This window comes from Hydra vulgaris, chromosome 10 (assembly GCF_038396675.1).
Source record: "Hydra vulgaris chromosome 10, alternate assembly HydraT2T_AEP".
Taxonomy (NCBI): Eukaryota; Metazoa; Cnidaria; class Hydrozoa; order Anthoathecata; family Hydridae; genus Hydra; species Hydra vulgaris.
The window spans coordinates 24,091,193-24,112,079 of NC_088929.1; the positions used below are offsets into that span (position 1 = coordinate 24,091,193).

At 28.7% G+C, this 20,887-nt stretch overlaps 1 protein-coding gene across 1 annotated transcript in view; it reads left to right on the forward strand.

Annotated features, from left to right (window-relative positions):
* Window positions 1-326: 326 nt before the first annotated feature.
* The window catches only part of LOC100210923 (SID1 transmembrane family member 1), a 109,062-nt gene continuing 88,501 nt past the window's right edge, over window positions 327-20,887 (forward strand). The window contains exons 1-3 of the mRNA XM_065807570.1: window positions 327-507; window positions 19,154-19,269; window positions 19,387-19,542. Of these exons, the coding sequence (XP_065663642.1) occupies window positions 331-507; window positions 19,154-19,269; window positions 19,387-19,542 (449 nt within the window). The 5' untranslated portion in view covers window positions 327-330. The remainder of the gene's footprint in view (window positions 508-19,153; window positions 19,270-19,386; window positions 19,543-20,887) is intronic.

A 20,887-nucleotide genomic window follows, 5' to 3' on the forward strand; every position in this document is an offset into this window, starting at 1 on the left:
ATGTATGTATGTATGTATGTATGTATGTATGTATGTATGTATGTAAAAAGAAGTTATACTGTTCATTCATCTGTAGTACATGTAGAAGTATACTTTTTAAATAACTTTAAAGAAGATTAAAATTATTATGATGATTAAAATTTTAAGAAATTTCTTATACAAATGTGATTATTATGAGTTAAAGGATAACAAGATATGTATAAATATAAAGAAGTTTATATTATTAAATAACTTAACTTTAGATGAAATTTAATATACTACAACATTATTATATTTATAATTAAGAGTAAGTTATGAGAATTTGATTGTATAAAAAAAGCTTTTTTTTAGATGTATTTACTTTTACTTATTTATTTTGCATGGAAATCTGCAGCTGCTTTTTCAGCACTACAAAATGGCAGCAGTTTTATAATTGGTGAGTTAGATGTTTTCTATAATGGCACCGTTTCAAATGGAAAAGAAAAAATGTACTATTTTGAACTTGCAAACAAAGTTAAAAATGGTTCTGTAAGTAATAGTATAATGTAAATGTTTATATATTATTTAATAAAATTCTTCTAAGATATTTTTTGAGGTTTATATACTATCATTTATCGGATCTTTTTTGAGGTTGCCAGACATCATGCAAAAGGAGGACATGTCTTCCTTTTTTATCCTTTATCCTCTGTCTGGCAGGCAATGCTAAAATTTATAAAAATATCTGGCTTTTTTATTATTTTAATATTTTAATTTTTGTTTAGATTTTAAGTTATTTTTGAGGTTCTATTCTTTAATTAAAATGTGAAGTTCTGCAAACTTCGCTTTTCCAATTGCATTGCAAAGTTTATCTTGTCTTAATGTCTATTTATTTGTCAAACAGTTTGACAAGCAAAATAGTAAAAGTTAAAACATAATTTCATTTCATTTAAAACTAACTGTTCTTAAAACTGTATAATTTCTTGAGTTCTTTGTTGTTTGATAGAGCAGCAAAAGATTTAAAAATTATAAAAAAGTATTGATCTATTTTTTTTTAATTTGCTATTGTTAGTTTTCGCTTACACTCTTAGCAACAACAGCACTTAAATTGAATTACAACATTCTATATAAAAATTACTTTAATTTCTACAAAGAGAAAATGCAAGTTCTCGAGCACTATGAAAAATAAATATTCATGCTTTGCTAAAGGGCTAGAATGAGGAAAGTGTACTAATCGTAGTATATGTATGTCCGTTGCTAACAAAGTAGCTAATAACTTAGAGCACCATATTAACATCCATAAAAACCTATCAAAGTGTTAGCGTCATTAAATAAGTTGGTGTGCTTTTTAAACCTAAAACTCAAAGATATTGCAGAAAGCCCATGCAGCTGAAGCAACTTTGACATTTCAAATAACATTTTTTTTATAAGTGTGAGTACCGTGGCCAGAGCATTGGAGTATTGCCCCTCCCCCACCAGAAAAATGATCATAGCACCCCAAAATTTTAAAAACCTCCCTTTATAATGTATATCTAAAATTCAGTATGTTCTCCTTTATTCTTGTTTTTGCTTCTCTATGTCCTCCTTTAAACAACAGTGTATCTGGCAACCCTAGTCATTCCATATGCTTTTTAAAAAGCAAGAGTACAGTGAATACAATACAAAGCAACAATGAAAATTTCAGCTTGGTGACCAAACTGTTCTAAAGGTATGGTTGGTTCAATATTAACCAAAATCTGAGTATCTGAAACTTATAGTAAATTTTTTTTAGTACTTTGGCAAAACATTGATAACCTGAAATTTTGTATATTAATGGTTTTTTACCAAAATAATTTGTTTTTGCAGTTGTATTTGACTTATTTCAAAAAAATTTTGAGTTATTGTGCCTCAAAGTTGCTAAATAATGCAAAATCAAGATTTTTTAAACTTTGACATGCTACAAATCCATGCTTACTTATAAGCATTGTTAAATATTTGCTACTTTTGTGAGCTTATGGTAATCACCTGTAGTAAAAATCAAAATTATGATTTAATTTTTTTTAATTTTCAAATTTAATCTCATTAAAAGTTAATTAAACATATACACACACTGGCCCTCAACAAACTGAAGATTTATAAAAATGTCAACAAATAACTGTTTGCAGATCTTTTTAGAACTTTTTTTGTTCATCACAAATCTGTTGAAATTAAAATCCTAGCTGCTTGATCAAGATTTTTAAATGACTTTTAAATTGACCATTTTTTCCTAAAAACGTCAATGTCCGGTTTAAATACTTGATAGGATAACTAGATCATTTGTGTATATTTCTGGATTTTAATTAAAATAATTTTGTATTACTAAATAGCTAAGAACTTTATTAAACTAAATTAATAAAATTTTGAGCTTTTATCAAGTATTATAAACGGAAATGATAACAAATGTGAGAAGTAATAACTATGACACTATTTATGCATATAAAAATAAAGTCTTTATCTTTGACAACTTTATTTTTAAAAAAATTATGAACTAAGTCTTTAAAAATAAGTATTGAGTATTATACTTAAGATATGCCCAACAAATCAGCAAATAATGATGAATCTAGAGTAAAAGTGTGTGCACCATGTGGGAAAAAAATAATTAAAAAAAAAGTCTCAGTAGTTTGCACAGAAATGATAGCTGAACAAATTAAAATGTATATAAATTCAGATTTTTGACAGCAAAAAGCAGATAAATTCTTAGTATAGGGTAATCACTTGTGATAAAAATCAAAATTTTGATTTAATTTTTTTTGATTTTCAAATTTAATCTCATTAAAAGTTAATTAAACATATACACACACTGGCCTTCAACAAACTGAAGATTGATAAAAATGTCAACAAAAACTGTTTGCAGATCCTTTTAGAACTTTTTTTGTACATAACAAATCTGTTGAAATTAAAATCCTGGCTGCTCATCCATGTTTTTAACTAACTTTTAATTTAGTCATTATTTCAAAACATATTTTTTCATCTAACATTTGGTAATAGAGAAAAGTTATAAAGTTGTTATTAGTTATAAATTACTTCAGCTATCTGCAATACTTTTGAAAGTTATTATAAATCTACAATACGCAATAAAACCATACTTTTGCATACTTTAAATCAAATTGAAACAATTGCTAATTGAATTAGAATCAAAAGAAGTAAAAAATTGTTTTAATTGATATTTTCATAATTAATGTTAAAAAAAATGGGGTTTAAACAAATAAAATTAAAATAAATAGAAAATAAAAATGTTATAAATGTCTGGAACTAAATTCCACAACAGCTTTCATCAACTGCTCCCCATACGGTATATATATATATATATATATAATTTTTATGTTAGTTAGTAAAAACTGTCTCTAAATTTTTTATCAAGTTCTCACCTGATATATTAATTTGATATCGCGATTGGTGATATATTAATTTGATATCACAATCAATACTTTAAAAATTCGCTATGGATTAACTCTCCGGCTTGTTTAGATACAAGTCCTAGTCTATAATCTGATTTTAGTTCGCAAAGGCATTGCTCAATGTGTTCAAGAATTATGTGCATTTTAGAGTTTCAGATAAATCTGTTGCCTGAAACATTGTTTTCAAAACTTGCAGGTAATGAGATAAATTGTGAGAAACATTTCCAGTTCCAAAACAAAATTTGACCATATTGTCCATTGCTTTTAGCAGTGAAACTATAGGCAACAATATAACAGGCTAACTTTACCAAAGACATCAGCTTCAAGAAGTTTTTCTGCATGTTGAAGTAGCTTACGACATGCATTGCCTTCATAAACCTCCCCCTAGACAAAAATTACAAATTAACTAATTTTTATGTTAATTAGTAAAAACTGTCTCTAAATTTTTTATCAAATTCTCACCTGATATTTCTTTGAAATCAGTTTCAACTTTAAGGGTCATAGCATGGCTTTTTCTCTGCCTAAAAGTGGGAAAATTCCCTTCCAAAAGACATGATTGACGAATACTTGTATTAAAAGTAATTTAGGAAGAAGAGATTTAGCTATAACTAACATAGAACCTGGTTCATTATAAAGTGGAAGGCTCACTGTACTCATAGCGTTTGGGGCATATCTTTTTTTTTATTCCTCCTAATAGCTGAAACCTAATAAAATATATATTAAACATATATTAAATGTTTATTATTAAACGGGTGATAGTACAATGAGAACATAAAATAATTTAAAACATGTTTAATTTTACCTGTTGTAGCATTTTCTCAGATCACCATATGTTCGCAAAGATTTCAAAGAAATCTAAATTGCAGTTTACATCACATATATTTTTGTCGTAATTTAACATAGCAATATGGACAAGGATTTGTTGAAGTGGCTGTGCAGACGATTAACAACCAAAATTGATTTAAAGTCAGCTACAAAAGTATAAGGAATCCTATCTAACCTTATTAGATTAAACAGCAGTTTCATGTTTTCATAAGATTCTTTAATTTGAGGTACTATGCAAAGCATTATTAATCTGTGAACACCTGTTAACTTTTCTTTTTTGCTAGCTATACCCCCTTCAGAATACAAGGATCTTTTTTGTTAGGAAGGCTCAGTTCCTCCGACTTTTTGAACTCTTCAGTTTCATCCTCAGTTAATTCACCATTTAGCTCTGGGTGATAACTTTCTGGTAAAATTGTTGCACAGATTTTTTGAAAGCCCTGGCCTCCGTTCGTCCTCAGCCTAAACTAAGCAGGTTTACTTCTGAAAATTATATTACTTTTTACAAATTAAATTTTAATGCAAATATAAAACACAAGGATACCTTAATGTATACTTTTTCATTAATCTCTAGCTATCATCATAGCATCTATAATATCTTGTGAATCTGCGCAACAAATTGTTCTCTTTGCTTTCTCTTTAGATTCACCCTATACATCAAACATATCTTGTGTAACCTGATGTAAACTTTTCAAAGATTTTGTATTTTCCTGATGCCTGCTCTCTGTGACAGGCAGGTACAGCCTTTCACAGAGACATTTATCACATTTGAAGATACTCCTGTATTTACCTGAAAGTTATTTGAGCATTTGCTTGAAAAGTTGTTTTTTTTTTGGCAATATCAAGTTTTAAATCGATTTGTGATTTGTATCTGCCTTTTGAATGAAGTTCTAAGCAGATATTTTTTTTACTTGAATCTTTGTTATTATCTGCCTTAGTTTTAAGTAATGAATTTGTTAGCTGGTCTTTTTCTTTTTCTGATAAGGTTTTGTTTGAAAATTTTTCAATATTTTCTGCTAATTTTGTTTGCTTGCAATAATGGGACAGTCCTTTTCCAATTTCTGATTTGCGATACAAACAAATAATTATTAAATTTGCACCTTCATTACCTATAAATTTTGAATAGAAATATCACTCTTCGTTTATTATTAATTATATGTATATATATAAATTATGTCAAAGCTTATAATATTTACCTGAACAATATTTTAAAGAAACCTTCCTAATTCCAGCAGCAACAAGTAAACCACTGTCCTCAGTAATGTTATAAGTCAATCTTCTTTTATAACCTCTTCCTTTAATGACAGGTTAATGACCAATATACCTTGCTGTGATGCATATATAGCAATTGCATTGTCTATCTCCTCTAGTTCTAGTTTCTTTTATCAATAATATGTCTTCATAGTTTAGCATTTGACATAGTTAGGCAATTTTTTATTTTCAACATCTTTGTCTTGCTAATTTAGTGTTATTCTGCAGGTACCACATATACTAAGAGGTTATTTGCTTTTTGCTATGTCAAAAAGCAAATAACCTCTTAGTTAAATTCAAAATCTGAATTTATATACATTTTAATTTGTTCAGCTATCATTTCTGTGCAAAATACTAAGACTTTTTTTTTAATTATTTTTTTCCCACATGGTGCACACACTTTTACTCTAGATTCATCATTTTTGCTGATTTGTTAGGCATATCTTAAGTATAATACTCAATACTTATTTTTAAAGACTTAGTTCATAGTTTTCTAAAAAATAAAGTTGTCAAAGATAAAGACTTTATTTTTATATGCATAAATAGTGTCATAGTTATTACTTCTCACATTTGTTATCATTTCCGTTTTTAATACTTGATAAAAGCTCAAAATTTTATTAATTTAGTTTAATAAAGTTCTGAGCTATTTAGTAATACAAAATTATTTTAATTAAAATCCAGAAATATACACAAATGATCTAGTTATCCTACCAAGTATTTAAACCGGACATTGACGTTTTTAGAAAAAAATGGTCAATTTGAAAGTCATTTAGAAATCTTGGACGAGCAGCTAGGATTTTAATTTCAACAGATTTGTGATGTACAAAAAAAGTTCTAAAAGGATCTGGAAACAGTTTTTTGTTGACATTTTTATCAATCTTGAATTTGTTGAGGGCCAGTGTACAGAGGCATGTTTTTAAAATCAAATTTTAAAAATAGTATTATAAATTACATTGACTTTGTGAACATAAAAAATAGCGTTAACAGTTGAAATAAATTTTAAAACTTTGCACTGTGCAGGTTTTGTATATTAACTATTACCTAAAAATTTCTAAATAGGAGTGCTTATTTATTGCCTCTCAAAAGTGTTGGTGAACTTGACAAATTAAGAAATGGAAAGCACTAACTTAATAAACTGAATTTAAGTATGAAAAACCTAGTACCATCAATATCAGATTTTTAGATAAAAGAAATATCAGAAAACAAGCAAAAGTGCATAAGCTGTAAGAATTTATACAAACATTGAATCAGAATGATTTTGATGATCAGACCACCAACAAACAATAGGTCACAGTCTATAAATATCAGCTTTAATGATTGTTACGATTATATGTATATATTTATAACTGAAAAGGTCTTCTTAAAAAAGACCTTTGCACTTAAGAATATATGCATATAATGGATTAGCTTGGCAAAGTGTTTTAGTCTTGTCTGTATGAGATATTTTTTATTTAGGATATTGTTGAAAAACATTTTTTATTGTTTTTCACTTTCAGTTTCAAATAAGATTTTTTTTTGGGATATAGAAATACTAAAATAAGTGTCTACTGCATAGCACCGAAGTTTTAATTTATTTCGTAATATTTTACTGCACAATACATTTTATTTTATTTTATGTTTTTATAGATTTTATTTTATTTTGTAATATCATATTTTTTGTTAATATTTTATAGTTAAACGTTTTTTTAACTCCACAAATGTTTGTTGTTGAAGTCGAAAATTCACTGCAAAAGCCTGGATAATAATTAGGGAAATATTTGTTTGTTTTTTTTTGTGCATCTTTTCCACTGATCTTTGAATATTGAATGAATTGCTTTGGGTTCTTGTTCACTAAATAATCCAAGTGAAGTGCCATGATGTTCAATGAATAAACATCTCAGAAAACAGCACGCGATTTAGGAGTCACTGTGACTATTTAAAGTTATTTTAAAAATTGAAACAACACTTATGAAGGGAATGTTTCAACAGCCTATAGCTTAATAGTTATATAATATTATTAGTTTTTTTGCTATTCTTTGAAATATGTTGATATTCTTTAATAGCACTCATTTCCTACAAATTGACCACAATAAAAAAAGTAGAAACTGAATGTTTAGTTTTACAGCCAAGTCTCTTGCTTCTAGCTAATACTGTAGAAACTTCTTCTATAAAATATTTAACATACCCTAAATGAAGATGAACCTCCATTGACAGGATCAAATTCAGAACAATTCAGAGTTTTCATCCATGATCAAAGATTCATCATGTTATTGAGTTCCTTGGATTTGTTAAATAGACAAATTAACAAATATTTTGCTCTGCCTTTCAGTAAGTATAAAACATCAAACTTAGATGTAGCACATCAAAGTTTGAAAAAAATTTCCTAATTTTAGACTTTGTAGTAACTTTGAGATACAATAGTTCAAAAATTTTATGAAATCAGTCAAAAATCAATCAAATCAGATTATTTTGTTAAAAACCATTTCTATATAAAACTTCAAGTTATCACCTTTTAAATTGTCAAAGTTATGGTTTATCAAGAATCAATTATTTTTAACATTAAATCTGTGAGTGATCAAAACTTGAATCTGTTGATTCTTTATATTGATATAACTGGTACAAATTTTAACTTTATTTTTAACTTTATTTTTTATTATTATTAAAAAGTAGTTTCCTTCCTTTTCATTAGGTATAGACACTATAGAGAAGAACTTATTACAATTGACCGCCAGTCTTGTTTACAATAGACGGCCACAGAGAGCATGGCCACTATGTTTCAAAACCTTTGTTTGCTCAAACATGATAATTTTTTGCATAAATATTAAGGGACTGTGTCTTGAAATAATTTTATACCAATACCACGATTAGACCTACAGTCTTGAAACCTATCAAGACTTAATTTTGCAGTCTTGTTACATTGTAATCATTTCAAGAATTCCAAGACTTGACAAGACTTTTCAAGATTGCCAATTTTGGTCTTGTTTTATTATTCACTCTCTAAATAACAAGACTAAATTTTTTATTTTATTTCACAAAAGATGAAATCATAACATCAATTTGAGGTAAATGATTTTGAATTGTAACACTTTTATATAAGATTTAACTTTGCTGATAATGTTTTTGGACTTTTTAGATGAATAGTTTGTTATTCATTATTTGGACTAAGGTTGGCAGGAAACTAGTAATTTTCCTCATCAAACTTTGGTTCTGCATTGGACTTATCTTTGGAGACAAGCTTCCAACGATGAATTTCCACACTGTCATAATTTTGTTGGATATAAAGCAGCTTATCCACTTTTTTAGGCTGAAGCTTTGTTCTTTTGCATGGCACAATGTTTCCACATGAATAAAAAGGTTGTTCTGATGAAGCAGATGATGCTGGAATGCACAACCAATGACAAACAACATCTGCCAGAAATGGATACTTGACCTCATTTGACTTCCACCAGTTTAAAATGTTGCTTAGACCATCATCTTTTGTTGGTGTAGGCATGGATTTGTACTCATCCCACTCAGTTTCAATCAAAGATTTGGTCAGTTCTGGTTGTGACTGAGCTTCGCAAAGAGACAGAGCTAATGCCATCAAGGGGTTCTCCTCATCTTCACGATTAGTTGGAGTGGTTTGAGCTAAAAAAAAACTCTGATTAGATGATGATCTAATAAATATTCTAGTTTTTACACTTGTTTAAATCTTATTTAGAAATCTTTCTTAGAAATCAATCTTACTTAGAAATCTTTCTTAGAAATCAATCTTACTTAGAAATCTTTCATAATAAAGTTAGATTAGCTATTTTTTATTCTGCCAGCTCTTTTTCCTAAAGTTACAGAAATAATGATTTTTTTTAAAAAAATCTGATTTTATTAACATTTTTCTGACAAGATCTAGTTAAATATCTAAGTACCTTGAGTTTGTTCAGTGAGCCACGTTTGGTGATTTTCATGATTGATGATCAATTGTTGGTACATCTCTTGAAAATTTTTGCTGATACACTCAACACCAACACCACAATTAAAAGGATTGAGCATATTTCCAAAGGCATAGGCCTCCACCACTTTTAAAATCACTTCTGGAACAGCTCATTGATCAGCATTTTGACAAATGATTTAGCTCCCTCTGATAGTTCTTGAGTCAATTTTTTTTGACATGTGGATTGAAGGCCAACAATCAAAAGAGCCATTACTCTTTTAATTGTTGGGTAATGGTCAGCAGACAAGGCCTCAGATACTTCTACTACACGAATCATAACATCCAGACACTTAGAAGCTAGCTCAAAATCTTCTTTCGTTGGAACAACCTCTGCCAGATTTCCATCATCACATCCTGGGTTGTTCTGGATATTGGAAAGTGTTCTGCGCATCTTGAGGACATTTTGTATCATCATGGTCACAGAATTCCACCTAGTGGCAACTGGGGTAATGGTTTTGGAGTAGTTTTCATCTTTATATGAAAATATTCATGATGACTATTAGTTACTTTATTTTTTTCCTCTTGAAATTGTTGTTGATATTTAAAACTGCATTTAAAACTCTTACAAATTTTTCTAATTTAGAACATAATAGAGTTCAACCTTTTACTTGTGAGTATTTGAAAATTGTTAATACAATAAACATGTCTGAGAATTTATACCTGAATCAATATCAAATTCATCTTTGTCAATGGCTATTTCCTTTTGAATCCTTTGCTTTGCAAGAGTTGACTTTTGTGATTTAGTTGCAAGTGCAGTACAGCATTTCACTGCTTCATTCAAAGTTGGGCAAGTTGTCACAGCTTCAGAGATTGCCAGTTGGAGCAAATGGTTGGTGCAGGGAAGAGATTGGTTAATGATGCTACTGCGAAGTACTGCATTCTTCATGTTAGCAGCTGAATTATGGGTTGCAACAACTTGGAGATTTTCAATGTGGGGGATGTCCTTCAACAACAGCTCAATTTTTTTTGGGATGGCCTCACCAGTGTGACGACTTACAACAAATAGAAAAAATTCAAGATTATATATCAAATTTAATGTATATTGCTTTGAAATAGACCAAAAGAGATTTTGAGTATTGAATAAAAAAAATTTGCTTTAAAGCATAAGATTCCTACAAATTCATTAAAAAATTGCCAGTAAAATATGCTGCATTGAGCACAAAATGTTGAAGCTTCCATGACTTATTGTTATAGTGAAGTGTCAAGGATTGATATAGATCATTTGCCCTTGATATCCAAATATCTGTTGACACTTCAATGCCACTGCAGAGAGGTAGCTCTTCCATTAGGACTTTGTCAACTGCCACGTTCAAATTCTCATACAACAAGGGCAGCTTGAATCTGCTGAATGTAGTAGCTGCTGTGACAGTGAGCCTAGGGTCAGCATGCTTGAAGAGATCCTTGGTGCCAGGTGTACTTACAAGATTCAAAGGCAGGTTGTTTCTGGCAAGGAATTTTATAGTTTCTAGATCCCATCTCAGTTGTTTGCTGTCATTATACTTCGCAAAAAATTGAAAAAGCATATAAAAAGAAACATGATAATTATTTACATCCACTCAATTAGAAAAATTAAATTTTTATGTTGCAAAACAAAAATAACTCAATGATCAATTTAAGTTACCAAAGATTCTGTTGAGTTTTATGTTGGGATGAAGAATCTGAAATGGCCAGATTTGATTTTTTCTTTGAGACGCCAAGGACTTCTGAAGAGTTTTCAAGCTGGTCTTCATCATCAATATCTGATCCTGGAAGTGCTTCAGCTGCACTTCTCTTTAATGAAGCTTTTGAATCCTGCACTTCTCTAAAAATTTGAGGTTGTGTGAGCTTCAGATGCTTCAACATTCCAGACATATTCAAATTTTTGATGAAAAATGTTTTGAAACACTTCTTACACTTTCCAACAGCAGCTCCATCAGATCCTTCAATTTGTTCAAAGTGCTCCCACATGTCTCCACGGTTACGAGGCGTGATCACCAACTCATAATTTTAATCAAAATTCAGACAAACATTAATAATGTTCGTATTTTGCATTGGTTGCTAGTAGACCGGAAATTAATGACTCAATCAGCTGAAAAAACTCTAGTACAAGGTTAACTTTTTGAAGCAATCTTAGAAATCATAGTCATGCTACAATTATATTTCCGAAAATTTGATGAAATTCATAATATTTTTCTTAGATGAATTAAAAAGAAGACTTCCCCTTCTGTAGATGTAAGAAGTGTTTATTTAACCAGGTGAGTTTTGTATTTAAAAAGAGTTCAAAGTAAGATTCCAATTTTAAAGTTAATGAAATTTTTAATACCGATAATTCAGAAAGTTTATACTGTTTCTGCAGTGTTTTGTTTTTGTTGCAGTGAATAAATTAACTTAAGTAGTGCTGTTTCATGTTATACATACTTGTTGGAAGTTTTCATATTTTTTTTCTTAATGGAAGTTATTTAAATTTACGTCTGTATTCAACCGTATCAAACAATATCATAACAAAACCACATCAAATCCCAAGGGATAAATTAGATAATGACAAATATTCAAAAAGCTAGAGGCGGTTATTGCAGAACTTTTGGCGGAAATTGAAATTCTCAGAAAATTAATTGAAGCACGATTGAAGCACGACAAAAAAAAGTTCAAGATTTAGAAATAAATAATTTAAAACTAAAAGTTGGAGATCAACAAACTATAACTAAGGGTGTTCCAAAAATTCATAACTGGGCATCAATTGTGTCAAGAAATAAAGCACCAATAAAACAACTAATAGTTATAAATGCTATAATGAATGAACAGAAAGTGAGGGAAAGGAGGTTTAAAAATGTTGTTATACTCAGATTGCTGGAGTTTCAAAAATCAAACTTAAAAGAAAAATCCACAGAAGAAGTAAACCAAATTTTAGAAGATATTGGTTCTACAGTAAAGCCAGTTTTTATTAAGACTGAGGTCAAGTAATTCATTAAAACCAGGACCAATACTTATTGGTCTACAAGATGCATCAGAGGTGTCATTGCAAAATCCTTGAAAGATAAGTTCAGTCTTGTGCAAATTAGTCTTGTTTTGTCTCGTCTTGTCTTGCTAAAAAGTGAATAACAAGACTTTTTGTTTCAAGATCCTTAATAAATATGACAAGGATTTGAAAAATAAGGTGTCACGCTTTTCAATTTTTAGATTATAATTATATGAATAATTATTCTACATAGCAACAAAAGAGGATCAAGAAAGCTTTTAAAATCATTAAAAAAAAAAATTTTGAAAGTTTGTATTTCATAAATATAGGGTGTTGTATAAATTTATCAAAAGTAGAAAAAAAAATAATTGAGCTGGTAAATATATTTTTAATATTACATTGTACACACATATGCAGCCAACTTTCAACCATTGTCACATGGTTGCTTCTCTTTCTTTTTTCTATAAATACTTTAATTGGTGCTGCTCTAAAGAGCTAGCGTCTCTTGTGCCACCTACTAAAATTCATTCTCGTGTTACTCAATTGAGTATCGTACTTTTACTGTGTCCAAAAATTTTTATTTTCTAGTTTTTTTAATTGAACATCAGTTTTTTTTTTCATTTTTTCATCTTGATTCGTATAATTTGCAATCTTTCAAGTCACCTGTTAATCGTTACCTTGTTTTATAAACTTCATCTTTTCTCTTCCAGTAACTTCCAACTCTAATAGTTGTTGCTTGCAGGGTAATTCCATATGAAATCATCCAAAAAAAAATTTTTGACACCCTTTCAGAGTTTGTTCATTTTTATCTCACTTGCAGTCCATATTAAGAAAATAATACCTGCGAAAATTTTAGTTAAAAACACACATGGGTTCCAAAGATATTGTCAGTTGAAATAATGACTCAGCATTTTAGTGATTATCTGAAGTGACTACAAAGCAACTTTGACATATAGTATCTTCATAGTGGCTTGGGGAAATTTCCTAAAATTTGGTACCCCATTAGATTTTTACTTGAGGAATCCAAAAATAGCACCTTTAAGACTCATTTGTAATGGGAAATGCCTCATTTATCCAATTTTGTTCAAAATTATTGACTTGTAAATTAATGATTTTTAGATGTAAAATGAAGACTGTGGCCCAAAATCCGGTGTAAAAAGTTTAAATGTATATAATTATTTTATCTTAGCTCTATTGAAAAAAATTAGATTCATCAATTGTCTCTCTAATACTTGATCAAAATTTGCGTTTAAAAATTGTGTCCTTTGAGAAAAATTTAAATTTTGTAACGAAAGCAATTGAAATGTTTTTTAAAACACTTATTTGAAAAAAACATCAAAAAGTGTTATTTATTGACTAGTTTAGGACATTTATAGTCATAGGCCAAGGGAGGGCCAGGGGGCCTTGACCAACTTTGCCCCCTATCTCCCTGGATTTTTTTCTTCTTTTGATACATAAAATGAATTAATGATAAATAATTATTAAAACTCAATTTAAAAAAATAATTTTTTTTTAGTTTAAGTTTGAGAAACAATATATTTTCATTATTTCAAATCGATAAATACTTACCTCTTATTTCAAAGTAACCACTCAAAGTTGAGATCTTATCATGATTTTAAAAATCATAAATTTTTAAACCAAAGATATGGAAATGTTTTTTAAAACATTTTAACAATCTTATATGGTATTATTTATATATATATTATGTATATCTTTATGGTAATATTTAGTAGTTTAAAACTAATATAGTCATTGACATAATAAGGTGGTGAGTTTTATTTAAACCCCCCTCCTTCTCAGCCTTCCATCCAAGGATTTGAAAAAAAGAAAAAAAAGAAAGACAAATTCTAAATGCAAAATAGGTAAATAAAATTACAACAAAATTATTTTATATGTAGTTAATTTTTTTTTGTAACTAACTGCTTATATTCTCCAAATATAAATCTGATATGTTGTACGTATGGCTTTATATTGTTGTGGGTGTAGAAATTAGGCATATAACTTCAGAACTGAGCACCAAATATTTATCATTTCTCATTGGCCAAAATAAATTTTTACCTGGTCCATATGGATGCATGAATCTGGACATTGACGTTTGCTCCAGTACTAACTTTGAACCGCATCCTGAACAACATATTGATTATTTTCAGCAAAATTTGGTTAAGATTTTCTTTACAGTTTTTCAAGTATCTACTTTGTGTTTTTGCAATATATGAATAATAATAAATCATTAAATTCATCTAGTGGCAATGATTGTAATAGAAGTGTTGTACGCTCGGTACTCTGCGATTGCTTGAATGCTACATCTTCTTCGAGCTCATGGTCCATAAACTCCTGCACTAAAAAACTTTTTAATGTTTCAATACCAGGGCATTGGTTACATCGATGCAACATAGATTCTGCATTTTCAAAAGAACAAACAATCAATGCCATGAAACTTTTATTCTACCTAATGGCAAATTTTGTATTTTGGTGATGTATGCATACACAAATATTATGAGTACCTGACACATTAGTTGTAATGCGCCATTTAGGTTCAAGAGTACAAAGCTTTGACAAACTGACTTTGATGTTAGGGTAGTCTTTTTTTTTGATTGAGTAGCAATAATCAATCGCCATAAGGCGAAAATGTTAATTTTCACCTTATGGCGATAAGAGAAGTCAGTCTCTAAAATTTTTTTTTTTATATCATACATTAAAATGTCTAGATCATGGTCATTGTTAATATTGTTGCTTGAAATGAGGCTTTTTATTTCTGTTGTTAAAAAAGTTTCTTTAATGTTATATGCTGAGACCATTTTTGCAACTCTGTCAACAGTGTTCTCAAACTTTTGTTTTGCTGCAGGCAATTTGCTGTGTTTTGAAAGACTTTTTAGTTTGACTGGTGGAATTCCAAGCAATTCTATAGTGGTATTTAACTTAATTTTTTTCTCACTTTTTGATTCCCATTTTTCCTGTGAATTTTAATCTTCATCAGTTTCTACTGCTTTTTTGTAACATTTACTGAAGAATTTCCAACCTGGGATTACATAGACATTATTTTCTTGCAAAAATTTTGCCAAGTCTAGGGAAATATTTATATTACCGAAGAAACAAATTTAGTTTTAAGTTTTTAAAATAACTGAAAATATAAAATATTTTATAAATAATAAATTGTTTTTCTTTTAATTTCCATATCAATTCTATTGTAATTAATGTTAGATTAACTTTTATAGCAATTTTTTGATTTTACTTGTGTATTCCAAAAGGATTGCAACACTTTGTAATTTTTCTCTCAAAATATCTCCATAGAATTGCTCATAATAACAACATATAATTCTTATTGAACAATATTTTTCCTTCAAATTTGCTTGCCATATTATTTCTTCTTGTTTTTCACAAGGAAGATCTTTGAATTGAACAAAATTAGATATTTTTATTATTCATAATATTATCTGCCAAAATAGATAAAAACAATTAATCAAAACAAAATTTACAATTAATCTTTAAGAAAGTATAAGCAAGTACAACCTTTAAAAAGAACAAAACAAAACTTTTGCTTGTTTTTGATATAATAAGAGGTAAGATTTGAATTGAAATAATGAAAATAAATTGTTCCTCAAACTTAAACTAAAAAAAAAATTATTTTTTTAAATTGAGTTTTAATAATAATTTATTCTTAATTCATTTTATGTAGAAAAAAAAATCCAGGGAGATTGGGGCACAGGGGGTAGAGTTGATCAGAGCCCCCCCTGGTCCTCCCTTGGCCCATGACTATAAACATCCTAAACTAGTCAATAAATAACACTTTTTGATGTTTTTTTCAAATAAGTGTTTTAAAAAACATTTCAATTGCTTTCGTTACAAAATTTAAATTTTTCTCAAAGGGCACAATTTTTAAACGCAAATTTTGATCAAGTATTAGAGAAACAATTGATGAATCTAATTTTTTTCAATAGAGCTAAGATAAAATAATTATATACAATTAAACTTTTTACACAGGATTTTGGGCCACAGTCTTCATTTTACATCTAAAAATCATTAATTTACAAGTCAATAATTTTGAACAAAATTGGATAAATGAGGCATTTCCCATTACAAATGAGTCTTAAAGGTGCTATTTTTGGATTCCTCAAGTAAAAATCTAATGGGGTACCAAATTTTAGGAAATTTCCCCAAGCCACTATGAAGATACTATATGTCAAAGTTGCTTTGTAGTCACTTCAGATAATCACTAAAATGCTGAGTCATTATTTCAACTGACAATATCTCTGGAACCCATGTGTATTTTTAACTAAAATTTTTGCAATTATTATTTTAACATGCAAGTGAGGTAAAAATGAATAATATTTTTACTCTGAGACATAAGGGTGTCATGGTTTGGATGGTTTCATATGGAATGATGCTGCAGCCTTGTTGGAAGCGAAGATGGTAAAAAAAGTATATACATAATACACATTACATAATCAAAAGACTATATGACCTTTGTACATCCTTTGAATTATCCATAAAATTCAATATATTAAACTGATTGTATCAACCCTATTTACTTTTAGATTATTCCATTTCAAGTCAGCAGGCTAATGTCACCCCATGTTTTGGGTTTTGCTAATTTTTATGTGATAGGATTTTTGAAAACTTGAAAAATTTGAAAGTAGGAAACTCCTTACAGTTCTTGAAATATTTGGGTTTCAATTTTCTTATTTACACTGACTTTTTTGTCATTAAATAACGATATTTAATGTAAAGAGTAGTCAATAGAATCAGCTTAAAATTTTTAGCTGATTTAAATATGACAATATTAGCTATATATGATAATATTTAAGTATATAAATTTTAAGTAGTAAAACGTAAAAATTTTGATATCATTTTGAAGTTAATAATAAATTTAAACATTAATTTTAAATTTTTCGTTTTCAAGGTGGGCACTAGGTTGAGGGGGGGGGGGGAGGGAGGGCTGTAGTTGAATAATTATTTTTGTTTTGACTCAATCTGACTAAATACTTTTAACTGAATATTCAGCCATTTTTCTAAGTTTTATTTTAAAATATAAAAACTTAGAATGTTAGAAAAATAATTATTATATTAAAGATGTCTGTTAAATAGTAAAAAACATCTGCAGTGCAGAGTTGTTAGTCCTTGGTCTTGGCCTCGGCCTTGCCTCAAGGCCAAAAATTAAGGCCCTGGCCTTAAAAGTTTTGGCCTTGACCTTGATTCTTTTGGCCTTGACTATAAAAAAAAAAATACATAAAATTAAAGAATTAAAAGTTTTTATTCTTTATTTTTATGTATTTTTGTTTTTGGCTTTTATATATATCTACAAGTATACTTTTTTATTGACTTCCTTGAATTCTGCGCATAACCTTGTTCTATTTTTACAACATGTGGTTTTATTGTCACAGCACTTGCTACTTACAGTTTTTTTAATAATTGGTCTAAACATAAGGCAAAAATTTAAGTCTTTGGTCTTGAAAATGTTTGCGTAGGCCCTGGCCTTGAAACTCTTATTCTTGGCCTTGGCCTTGTAACATGTGGCCTTGCCCTTGCTACTTTTGGCCTTGTTAACAACTCTGCTGTAGTGTGTAAAAAGAACTGTAAATAAAATTTAAAATTCATTTTTAAAATTTAATTCATTTAAAAGGTATTAGCACACTCATTTAAAAAGTATTAGCGCACTCAATTTAAAAGGTATTAGCGCACTCATTTAAAAAGTATTAGCGCATTCAATTTAAAAGCATTAGAACACTCATGTCATTTATTTGAGAAATAATTTTTTGTATTCTTTTTGATTGATTTTTGTTAATTACTCTCTGCTAATTAATAATAGTCAGTTAAAAATAGTAGTATAAATTGAAGCGACAATTATGTCATTTGAAATACAGTTAGTTAAAATTTCGATATTGCAACAATAAAAGTATGGGTTCAAAGAGCATATCAATAGAAAAAAAATGTTGTTGGCATGCATAAAAGTAGTCTCAGCAATCAAGAAATCAGATGTCAGCTCGAGATCAGCTAATGCAGCATTAGACCATCACTCAAAAACTTATAATGAGTTTGGTGCAGTCGAAGACAAAAGTTGCTCTGGTTATCCTAAAAAAATCTCAGAAAGTGACAAAAATAAGGCAATTATGTTTGCAACCGAACATGAGCATAGCTAAACTGCCTCAGACCTGAATACAACACTGGATGCACAAAACAACTCAAAGAAGCAACAAAGAAGCCATTACTAATTCTAGGCAATTTGATCAAATGCAACTCTAACTATTATTTTATTAAAAATCAAAAATAAAATTTTAAGTTTATTTTAATACATTAAAAAAAAAAAATAAAGTATAATATAAAAATATAAAATATAAATATACATCAAAAAAAAAAAATAAAGTTATTTATATCAGCTATTTATATCAAGTTATATTGAATAAATCCCTTTTTTATTTCAATGCGTCTTGAAATTACTTTATTAAGGAGATATTTTACTTTATTTCAAACTTATTTTAAAAATATGATGCGTTTCAATTAACTGATGGTTTTCTAAAAATATAATGTAACTGCAGGTTTTCCAAAAAATCAAAAAAATGGTTTTTTTCAGTATTAATCAGTATCATGTAGGGAGCTACAAAGTTCAAAAAAAAAAAAAAGCATTCGACAATTAGGTTTCATTATGTAGATTGCTAAATATTTTTTTAATATTTTTATAAACCTCAATTAAAATTTAACAGTATTTTTTCGTTACTTTATATTGTTGCAGTTGTTTAAAATTTTTTTTTTGCAGTTTTGTACAATTCTAAAAATGATCACCTAAAAATCTAAAGTATATTAATATATTTTTATTTAATTTTTTTCTTACAGGTTGTCCAAATATTTGTTATGGGCCCCAATTCTACTAAAGATTTACCATTACTTTTTGTTGTTCGTCAAATGAGAGGCGTTAGCTCTTGGAGTGTTCCTTTTACATCAAAATCTGGGTAATTTTTTTTATAAAAAGAGTTGATAAATAAAGTTTTTTTCATAAAATATTTTTTAGTTTGTATTTGTGTTATAAATTTAAATTTTAATATGCTTTTTTATTATAAATTTTTTAGGAAATCTTACGATAATGTGAATCACCTGTTGTGTCCACCATTAAATAAAAATTTTCAAAATAAAACTTTAGAAAATTTTTATGTTGATATTTCGAACTCTAATCATGAGGATTTGTTTTACTCTTTTAAAGTTTACACACTCAATTATGTAATCAGGTATATTTATTTACTCAACAATGTAGTCCGGTGTATTTAAGCATATTTAATCAGGTAAGTTAAAACATAAATAAAATTAGAATTAAAGATTAAAGGTTAACTTTTGGTAAATTTAAAAAAGTCTTTTATGAGTTTTAATGTTTGGTGTTAATGCCACTTCAAACTGACTAAATATTTTGCCTCTTTTTTAACATGTTTAGTAAAAAAAATTTAACCAATTTCAAAGTAATTGTTGAACTTTTATTTGTTTTAACTTAAATTACATTATTATTATTGTTATTTCCTTTATAAATAAATCCGATATTTAGGTGTTTAAGTAAATTAACAAAAATCCGCAAAATCTTTTATTAATCAAGTTGATTTTGGATGCAGAAGTTGCAGCTTGTATGAGTTTCTGAGCATTTGCACTATAAGTCTAACTAAAAACAATGCTCAAAGAGGGCGATCATTCGATTTGGCAACTTTTTTGATTAATCTGAGGCAGATACCTTCAAGACCCTTTCAGGGTTGATTTGAACATGGGCTCTTGGTAATATGATTGTTGCACATTTCTCTATGGTCAAAAATTTCACAAGTTAAGAGCTATAGATATTGCAAAACATGGTAAATGTAAACCATATACAAAAAGATTGAGGCAAAGTAAATTTTCCATAATAAATCAGGAGGGATACCAAATGATGCCAGACAATGAATAGCAGACATTCCAGCGCAACATTTCTGATGGATATTTTTGAAGTGAGTGTTCCATTTAAGGTCTTTTTTTTTTTTTTTTTTTTTTTTTGTAATTCACCTTCCCTAGGCCAAGAAGGCCACTACAGATGAGGAGGCTACTTGTGGTTATAACCCTCTCCCAACTCCGAAACACGAACCTTGATGAACAAGGCCACGGCGTGGAGAAACAAGTTGAATGCAGTACTACCAGGGACATGGTGGGATTTTGTAATGTCATACAGTGATTTTGTAATGTCATACAGGAGTTTGAGTAAGGATTGGGTTTCTAACTTATTACTTGCAGCAAATATTGCCAAACCCTTGGAACATTTTAAGGAGAAATCAATCATTTTAGTTTTTGTGTCGTTAACATGCAATTTAGCAAATTATTAAATTCTTCCAACAAATTATTAAAGTCATTGTGTTTGACATGATGTAATAGTAAAGCGTCATCAGTGTACAAGTTTATAGGCTTTTTGATTGGTCAAGGACCGACATACTGTTGACTATCATGGCGAAGAGAAGTGGTCTGAGCACACCCCCTTGTAAAACTCTACTAGTGGTATTAGTCCATGGGACTGAAGTCAGAGAAACACTGGAAACAATGACCTTTTTGAGAACAGCGAAAGAAATA